Source organism: Ascaphus truei, chromosome 8, assembly GCF_040206685.1.
Source record: "Ascaphus truei isolate aAscTru1 chromosome 8, aAscTru1.hap1, whole genome shotgun sequence".
Lineage (NCBI taxonomy): Eukaryota > Metazoa > Chordata > Amphibia > Anura > Ascaphidae > Ascaphus > Ascaphus truei.
In genome coordinates this window covers 55,624,924-55,635,096 of record NC_134490.1, presented here as the reverse complement: position 1 = coordinate 55,635,096, position 10,173 = coordinate 55,624,924, and the positions used below count along the sequence as shown (strand labels likewise).

Here is a 10,173-nt window from a genome sequence, read left to right as displayed (position 1 = left end):
TATCTGTCCTACTACATTCCTAGTACAGTAGTTACTACTGGCGTAGAGTGATCTTTTGTTTTGTAGCGATCTGCTCTTACAACAGCCCAAGAAAATCAATCTTTTTACCAGTCATACAACCTCGCGCACAAAAAAACAAACAAACAAAAAACTCCCACTTATGTTCCAATGAATTCGAAATAAATTAAAAAAAAAATTAAATATTTGGCACCTTGATTAGTTCAATATAGGTTTGAAACAGAGGGTCTCCATAGCCGAAACATTAATTTCCACTCCAGGACCCCCCTGCTTCCCAAGATATAGACCTCCAAGAGCGTGCTCGTATTGCAAAGCTTAAAGCCCCCACAGACCAATAGAAAGCCAAACCGGATGATGCCACAGCTTCCTATTGGCCTGCACTGCAGTTTTAAAACTCCTTCATTACATGAACCCTACTAGCAAGCCGGATAAGCTACCAGCACCCTTCCTCCAGTGAGTCCCTGAACTGAATGGGGCTCAGCTCTGAGGACCCCTGCTTCAAATGCTAAAAAATAAATAAAAAAAAAAAAAAACCACACAGCTCAACCCTGTTATAACACGATCCGTTACGACGTGAATCCGCTTATAAAAACACGATGCACGCATTGCTCCCAATTTTCGTATTTATGAACACTTTACAACATGATTATTGGCATCTTAAATACTTAAATGTACAATTGTATGCATTGTACAATAAACGCAATCCGCTTATAACGCAATGTGATTCTTTGGACCCCAAGCACAGCGTTATAAGGGGGTTGAGCTGTATAAAGATAATTCACCATCTGTGATTGCCGCTTTAAAGTTATCCTCACCCTGTGTACATGTATGAACTTTGTTTAGCCGATCTTTAGTCGTGTGGAGACATACCATGGAGGACAAATAAATGAATGACTTCTTATTTTGACTGGGAACATAAAGACACAGTGGGAGATCAGTTAAATATTAGTGCTACAGATCTACAAAAACAAAGCCAAGCTACATGTTTACCTCCTTTATAGAAAAAGTTGTGTCAAGAGAAAAACAGCTGGTTAATCCCTCTCCCTTATTGTTGAATTGGATCTCTTTACCACCAAAGATTCTGGAAGACTAGCCTCTGTGTTGTGCCCCTAGTACGTTTAAACCAGATTACGTAATGACGCCACACAAACTATAGAAGTAGATTGTACTTTTATTGACACAGCATGAAGAGTACAGAGATTCAGAAAATCACCAGTATGATTTCAGATCACCAAAGACGTAGAATTATTCCAGAGTTTGCATGACCATTCTAGAACAGTTCTTATGCCACAGCAAGTTGAGAAAATGCAGCAATGAACAAGTTAATGAGCAGTTATCCACAGGTCTTTCAGGCAGGGGTTGGTTATTGTGTCTGTAGGACAATTGCACAGCATGTGTCCAATCCATGGATGATAGGTACCTCTTCTCTGAACAGAAGACTAGCAAAATACTATACAACTGTCCAGACAACAGCTGTGCCAACTGTTTGACAGTCTGCAGAGAGAAGGAAAAGTTTGTTAACCAAGCAGGTTGCAGGATTTCATTTTCCTGGGGAGATCAACCTTATCTATATAATTACAGTATCTTGGAAATAAATACCCAGTCTTAAAACGTTTGCTTGCCTGGTCTACAATCTAAAGTTCAAGTTTTGCCCAACCCCACTCCTTTCTCCAACTTCAGCAATAACCAACAGGAGAGTCCAGTGTTGCAGAATGACCCCTGTAGTTCTTGGTTGCACCCAGCTACAAGACATTCATTCGGCTCATTAAGCACTTTGACTATTGGCACTGTTTTCATACTCATGCCATTAGACTACAGCATGTTCAGGACATTCTATAAGAATGAGCTGCATGTTTTTTTCGTTATCATCCAAAATTACATGGAGGGTTTCCTCCAGGAAAAAGGACCCTGCATTACATGTATAAATTTAACGCCCTGTTAGGATGGTACTAAAATGTGAATTCCTGTGAATTTAAGGCACTAGAGTCTGCCCTCAAACTGACATTACCCAGTGGTAACCCAGCCCTTACAATGCTTTTTTTTTTTTAAATTATACAACATGTAGTATAGTGCCATGGCACTATACTACATTACAGGCAGCTCATTAAGTTATTAATTCCTATGGGGAGCAAACTCTTCAGCCAATATATCAGTATGATTTGATGTACATTTTTGTATGTTACGTATATCACCATATAACATTTGCACACTAACTAATAATGATCTCTTGAAAGAGAGAGGGGTATTAATAAATAATATATGGGAACACTTACACAAGACGCTTGCACTTCTGGTTACACAGAGCGGTACATTGCATGGAAAGAGGCTCCAGTACTGGAGAATAGGACACGCATAATGTTAGAGGAAGAGGTGAAGGTGCGTCGGGTGTTCCCGCAGAGCTTGCCAAGTTGAGGCCTCTGAAGAGTCCCATCAAATACAGCTACAAATCCTGAGTCGCAGGAGCTCTTCTGTCTAAGGAAGGGATAGCAGGTGCAGTAAGAATAAAGCAGCATGGTAAAGCTTAATGAGAAATTACATATAGTCTAACGATTTAGCAAGATTCCAAGACGGACAAGTAAAGGTCACCCTCTCCCTGTAGGGCTCACCTTCTAAATGGGTTTGATTTAATTCTACACATTTTAAATGCGGTCACTCAATTGAGGTTATTACAGGCCGACATTTCTAGGATTGGAAAGAGTTGAGGATTTTAGGAAGGTACTATAGGTAGAAAAGTTCCTCACATCACTTAAAAAGGGTGAAAGCAGTGAAGATAATTCAGTCTAAAACTAAATCCCTCAGCAAATATGTAAAGTTGTGTTTTTCTTAGAATTGAGAAATAGTGTTTTTATGTTAGTGTTTATTAGAGATGGACCAAACCAGATTACATTCCAAAACCCTTAAGTTCTTGAGAAAACAAAAACCCCGAAATGACCCAGGCCAAGTGCACATCTGTATAAAACTTACGGAAACAATGTATGGAGACTCCCTTATAGATTTTGTTTTTTTACTATTATAACTGAAAAATATAAACAATTTAGTTTGTTTTTAGGATTTTATATTTGTAAGCATTCTTCACACTTTATTATGCTATTGTAGCATTGTCCTGCATATTTGAGTATTTACCATAATTTGAAACATATCCAAAACCAGAACCAAACCAATACAAGTATATGTGCCTACCCTTAGTCTTTATGGATCATATAGACTTTTAACCCACTGCTTAATGCAGAGGCCTGCTGCCGGGCGTCAGTACATGATTGTGTCTGAATTTGAGCGATACTAAGAAGGTGAAAGTTTATGATAGACAGTGGTCTGGATGTGGTGCTCAGACAAGCAAACAGCCAACACCACCAGTTGGTGAAATTGAAATGCATTCAGGCAAATGCACCAAAGCAAAAAGTGATGTCCCAAGGACAAGTAAACAGAACCCCACTGAAATCAATAGGATTTTGTTCATTTCATATATCTGGTGCAGTTTGTTTTGCCCCACAATTGTACTACTTTCCCCATGATAGATATAGGATATACAGACCCTGATGTGTTGAAGGCCTTCCGTACAGAGGCAGCTACAGATTTATATTTTTAGCATGAATTGTAAAGGGCTTTAAAGGAATATTAAATTCTTGTGATTTATACAGTCTGATTTTAATCCCTTTAAATAACATTTATAAAAAATGAAAGTTAAAAAGACAGGCGTTACAGGAAACACTTGCATATTTGTACATGAACCCCTTATGGGAGGCGAGAGGGGCCCACAGCACATTACAGGCCCCTCAGGGACAGCCAGAATCAGATATTTACACTCATACTCACCCCACAACTATGAGGTCCAATTCCACCCTAGAGGATTCTCCCACTTGGATTTGCCAGATGCAGAAAGAGCCGCTGTTGTTGTCGGGAGCACGAGGTGGACTGGACATGGAACCAGACGCATCGGTGAGGACCCTGTTACATTTGGATGATGCTCCTAAAAAGAGACAGGTATCTAGCTCCCACAAAACAGTCCCCAGCCCCTGACACTTATTTTGACTGACACACACACAATTGAGCCCTTTGAAGTCGATGTAGAACAATTTGGTAAGATGAAATATAGGAGGAATTTGATTTCCTCTCACTGCTCCTTTGTGTGAAGAGCAAGATCTTGCATAGGCAAAGTGCCCACCCGCCTTCTTCCTTTTCCTCATTGCCCTCTGGCAAGAACAGGTGCACCAAAGAGGGACCTCTATAGCTTTGCACCCCATTAAGAGTCCCTGATGGAAATAAACAGTATCCAAAACAAAAGTTTGTTTTTTAGGATGGTTACCTGTGCTGGAGGAAGCAAAATTGTACCGTAAAGTTATTTACAGGATCTTAACTCCGGGAGAAGTATATCGTCCCTTGGTAGCAGCTGGGAAAGTAGGTGGTCACTACGGTGGTAATATGCATGGAGCAGAACACTGTTCAATCAGGGTTGCAATGAGATGTGCACTGTAGAAAACCAGCTAATTGTCTCGTGGTGAATGTTCAGTGTTGGCGTCTGAAGACTTATTGGAGTATCGCCCTGTTGCACTTGGGGGCATCGTTTTGTGTCCATATGTTCCACCTATATTTCTATCTAGACTCGAGCCACATACAGAATACACTGGTGGTTGGGGAGTCCCATTAAGCATTTTAAACTTCATATTTCACCAGAGGCTCATACATCTTCCCTGGGCACCACTATCTCCAATATATTTCGTTTTACATACAAATAAAAAACTGCCACTTAGATCACGGTTGCTCAACTCCAGTGCTCAAGCATCCCCCTCCTTCCCAGGTTCTCAGGATATCCCAGATTCAGCACAGGTGGCTCAATCAGTCTCTACTTCAGCACAAGTAGCTCAATCAGAGGCTCAGTCCAAGACTGAGCCTCTGATTGAGCCATCTGTGCTGAAGCTGGGATAGCCTGAAAACCTGACCTGTTGGCGGGGCTTGAGGACTGGAGCCTGTCAAGAGCAACCGATGTAGCACAAATATAAGACATTATCCAAATAACAGTGCCCAACTGCAGTAGTGCCTGCTCACCAGAGCAGATAAGTCCAGCATCTTGTGCGTGAGTGCAGTCTTGCAGAAATGTGTATGTTAGGGAGCAGTCCGTCAGGCTGGCCTCATTCCCCCTACAAGACACGTCCCCAAAGAAGGGGCCATTTCCTTTGCCTTCCCCGAATAACGCGGTCTTGGGGAGGGCAGTGGGAAACCCACAGTCCATTTGCCTGCACGCCACTTCCGCTGCCTCAATGCTGAAGCCCTTCTCACACGCCGTCGTCCAGATGGAAGCCTTAAAGATCTCCACACGACCTGCACAGTCATCCCCCCCATTCACCAGCTGGACAGCAACAAATACCCCAACTGAAGGAACAAAAACAGGAGTTAAGACCAGATGGGAAATTCATGATATGCATAGGGGTACAGCCTTCCCCCCCCCAAAAAAACAGAGGGTAAACACCTAATGGCAGTAAACAACCTATCAAGTTTTAAATATTCTGTACAAGAGTGCAGGAGATGGGGACCATTTATTTATTCATAGCAGCACCTCAATGCTTCCACGGCCCGTGTTTACTGCTGCATGTGCGCCTTGCGGTGCGTGCACAGAAAAACCGCGATCTGCGGTCTGAAGAGGAGCGATGGAATGTGCAGGAGGTGCAGCCATGATGGGGCATATCTGCCCTTCCATTGGCTGCCCGCCGACCACGTGATCGCGTTGCGGCATGGGAAGACAAAATCCTTGTCTTCCCTGCCAGCGGACACGCCATCGTGATGTGAGCGTTCTTACACATACTGGCGCCTGCCCATTAGAGGCTGTACCTGGTGTGCGTCACGCACGGCCATCACGGGCCACGCCGTGGCCACTGGGGACCTAGCCAATGGGGAGATGTTGGATTTGAAAGGAAGAGTGAAAGACAATAGCTAGTTTACATGTAATCAGGGATTGTTCCCTTATAAAGTGTTGGATTATACACCCCTCTTACATAACAGATGTAGATCAGCATTCTCTTGCTCCACTTTAAAAGCAAAATAATGCTCCATGTGTGTGAAAATCTCCACTGAATGTAAGAGTTGTGTGGGGTGTCAGTTTTGGGCACAGCTGTGTGGGGGGGGTAGGAGCTTCTGAATGCTGACATTTTCTCATAAAACCTCCACAATCCTGACCTTTTGGATATAGGATAAATTCTGCCAATACAGAAGAGTTCGTTATTGACAGGGCTGAACAGAGATTGTTGGCCAATATCCAAACAACCCCCACAACACTGAATCACACAAAGGGCCTTATTTACGGTCCACAATGTGCATAAAGGTTTATCAGGCCCGCCAACAGCTTTCCTATGGCAATGTTAAAGTATACTTTGGGAACTAAACTCCTAGATAAATGTAATGTGTTCAGGAATTACAAGAAAAAGCCCCAGGTTCAGACTGCCATTATCCTCTACATTTGCTGACTGACTGAACTAGAATTTCCCCGCAGCCCCCTGCAGTTATTCCCATTACGCTGGTAGAATCATTCGGTAAAAGGGGCAAAAATCAGTGTCAGTGTAATAATGCAGGGGTGCTCATCAACCCGCCCCCCTTTAGGCCCGGGCCATAGAGGCTTCAGGAGAGCGGAGGCGCGCTAACGCTGAGGCTCGCCTGCTTAAGTGTGCGTGATTCCACGGACTTGCAGGCGAGCCAGCGTGCGCGAAGGGAGCCGGGGGGAGGTGGTTGGAGGCGGGGCAGTGACGTTGACACTGCTTAAGGCTGATTGGATGTTTTCAGCCGACAGCGCACTGAAAAACAGCTTGGCGCTCGGCTGAAAACTCCAAAGCCTCAGCACGCCTGCGGACGCTTGTGTGAGCCCCCTCTAGAGACATCCTCATTGACGATGCAGGGGCTCAGCGCGGAGCGTCCGCACGGTTCAGCGCTGCTGTTCCTTCTATGGACGCAGCCTTAAACAGGTCCGGGTTTCAGGATATCCCAGTTTCAGCACAGGTGGCTCAAATTGACTGAGCCTCTAATTGAGCCACATGTGCTGAAGCTGGGATAGCCTAAAAACCTGACCTGTTGGGGGGCGTGAGGACTGGAGTTGATCACCACTTTATTCATCCATTATCCTTTTAGGACATTATTCATAGTTCTGAAGGTGTTTGATTAACACCAGAGGATACAATGGTACAAGCATAGACGTGTCACATAAGATGCCATCATAAATATACAAATGATGTTGCCAATATGGCATTATTTTTGGCCAACAAGTGTAACTTTGAGATACCATACTAAGAGGTAACTTCTATATAGGTTGTTCAGCCGAAAATCCCCATAGACTTCTATGGAGGTTTGTGACTGAAAACCAGCCATTACAGCTCAGGCCCCATGTAGGAGCTGTGTGGGCACCTTATAGCCCGTGCACTGAACTGGGCTGTCTACAGGTCCAAGTACATTTGGGTTGGTAGTGTATTTTTCTGAGTCAGTATAGTGCGCTTGGCCAGATACAATAAGATACATACACTCATAGCTATTAGGCGGGGATGGCGAGGGCACGGGGTCTGTGGAAGAAGAGAACCAGAGTAAGAGAAACAGTAACAAATTGAAAAAAAAAAAAAAAAAAATCAGTTCAAACGGTATCTTTTATATCACTCACTGCCACCTGGTGGTATTATAAAGTCAGCACAGGCTCATCTATAGTTCTAGACCAATAAGTGATAGAGAAACAAATGAAAGAACGTTGGCCTTAACAATGGGGTATACAAGTTTGATTTAATAATTTATTCTGCACTAAGTCAGAGACTGGCCTATGAGGTTTATTAAATAGGTGCATGGAACATGATATCTGTGGATAATATTTACCTTAATTATATTGCAATACAGAAATTTGAATATGTATGTATGTATGTATGTATGTATGTTTGTATGTATGTATGTATGCATGTATGCATGTATGTGTGTGCAGATACGTATATATCCTGTCACCAGGCAGTGAGAGGTTGGTCTAATACAGGGGTGGCCAACTCCAGTCCTGAAGTGCCACCAACAGGTCAGGTTTTCAAGATCAGAAGTATTCTGATTGAGCCACCTGTGCTGAAGCAGAGATATTCTGAATACTTAGGTTGGAGGAAAGGAGATTTCACCAGCAACAAAGGAAAGGGTTATTTTACAGTAAGGGCAGTTACAATGGGGAATTCACTACCTATGGAGACTGATGGCAGATACAATAGATTTGTAAAAAAAAAAAAAAAAAAAAGGGGTATACAGGGATATACCAAATAAGTATACATGGGAAGGATGCTGATCCAGGGAGTGATCTGATTGCCAATTCTTGGAGTCATGAAGGGATTTATTTTTCCCTTTATGAGATCATTGGATGATATTTCACTCTGGTTTTTTGTTTGCCTTCCTCTGGATCAATAAGCAAGTATAGATATAGGATAAAGTATCTGTTGTCTAAATTTAGCATAGGTTGAACTTGGACGTACGTCTTTTTTCAACCTCATCTACGATATAACTAGACTTGTTGGTGGCCCTTGAGGACTGGAGTTGGCCACCCCTGGTCTAACAGTTTGACATTACCTGTGCAGATGACACTAGCGTCCTCATAGTGATTGCAGTTGCCACAATCCTGACTACGGTGAGGGCACTGCCACAGACTGGTCTCATGTCCTGCGCAGATCACGTCATCCATCAGAATGTGTCCAGATCCTGGTCCAAAACGTGCATCTCCCGGGGCAGATTTAGCCGCTCCGCAGCCCAACTGCCTGCACACAACCTCTGCATTCGTCATACCCCAGAGATCATCACACACAGTGCCCCAGGTGCCCTGGTGAAGCACCTCCACCCGTCCTGCACACCTGCTTATTCCGTCAGACAGGCGCACTGGTGCTGGGGGACTGGATAACAATGGGGAGGAGGACGATTCTGCTGGGAAAAGATGTGTCTGAGACTAATAGCAGGGAATGATGGATGGAGAGAGGAGCACAGCTACAGTAGACATTGTACCCATTAATATATGCGTTAAGGAGAAATAATGCGAAACACAACAACGCGTGCTGTAAGGAAACAAGCGCATGCGGATTGGGTTCAGCCGTGATGAGAACACGATACATTAACGTGACAACTGGACTATCAATAAATCTGTCCCATTAGTGACATGTGTATATGTGTATATGTGTATATGTGTATATGTGTATATGTGTATATGTGTATATGTGTATATGTGTATATGTGTATATGTGTATGTGTGTGTAACGGGTATTCCCTATGAATACAACCGCTACTACCTGCTGTGCAACCTGTGTGGCTCTCAGGAGCCTAAGCCTCCGCTTGGGGAACATGCATGTTATACATCTCTGGGTGCAACGCCTCCACCTGGGAGGGATCCCAACGGAGTGGGAGGAGACCCTCACAGGAAACAACCACACAAAGCGAGCAAATATAAAACAGGACTGGCTTTACTGCATAGCAAAACATATAATAACACACATCACATAACCATGACTCCTCTCTAGAGGAGCCACATGTGGCGTCACACAGGACGCTAACCACTATGCGCCTCGGCGGACGCTAACCACTCTGCGCCACGGCGGACGCTATCAACTCTAGGCGTCACGGCGGACGCTATCACCTCTAGGCGTCACGGCGTACGCTAACCTCCCACAGAGTGACCCCACCCTGTGTCCAGTAACCCCCACCCAAATGTCTCGCACTCCCAAATGTCAAACACCAATGTCTGTATATATGTGTGACTGCGCAGCCACTATGTCTGGTGATTAGGCCTTGTTGGTGCACGTGAATGGTAGGTTACCTGCCCGGGGCTCCAGCCACGGGTACCGCGATATCACTGGAGATCCGCCCGATCCGACGTTGTCCTCCACACCGCGTTGGGTGAATTCCAGCGTGGATAATATCACCTTAGTCCCAGGGTCTTTGGTGGTGTTCTGAGCCCAGAACCCACCTCACAGGGCCGCACGGATTCAGCACTGTGTCCCTGACTAAGCAACCAATTAATGGGGCAGTGTCCCTATCTAGGGCCTGTCCCTATACTCCACAAGCTACTAGGTGGCTCAGGACCTAACTGGGACCTTGGGGGCTGCTGGCCTAATGCAGATGGTCACTGACCCCTGCATCCACCTCTTACCCCTAGCTGGTCCGGATCCTGACTGCCTGCGTGGC

General features: G+C 44.5%; 1 protein-coding gene across 1 annotated transcript; it reads right to left on the bottom strand.

Moving 5' to 3' along the window:
- Nucleotides 1–1,177: 1,177 nt before the first annotated feature.
- Nucleotides 1,178–9,294, bottom strand: LOC142501766 (scavenger receptor cysteine-rich domain-containing protein DMBT1-like). Its single transcript, XM_075612134.1, has 6 exons — nt 8,575–9,294; nt 7,515–7,553; nt 5,062–5,385; nt 3,832–3,985; nt 2,292–2,490; nt 1,178–1,512 (listed from the first exon to the last, which is right to left on the bottom strand). The coding sequence occupies exons 1-5, from the start codon at nt 8,783–8,785 to the stop codon at nt 2,313–2,315; spliced, it is 906 nt and encodes a 301-aa protein (XP_075468249.1). The 5' UTR covers nt 8,786–9,294; the 3' UTR covers nt 1,178–1,512; nt 2,292–2,312.
- Between the last annotated feature and the right edge of the window lie 879 nt (nt 9,295–10,173).

Excerpts from the sequence above, each read along its gene's own strand:
- LOC142501766 (XM_075612134.1), bottom strand. The coding sequence starts at position 8,785 with ATGACGAATGCAGAGGTTGTGTGCAGGCAGTTGGGCTGCGGAGCGGCT. Across the intron at positions 3,986-5,061 it reads TGCTGGACTTATCTGCTCTG|GAGCATCATCCAAATGTAAC; the intron begins GTGAGCAGGCAC and ends GTCTCTTTTTAG. Across the intron at positions 2,491-3,831 it reads TTGGACCTCATAGTTGTGGG|ACAGAAGAGCTCCTGCGACT; the intron begins GTGAGTATGAGT and ends TCCCTTCCTTAG.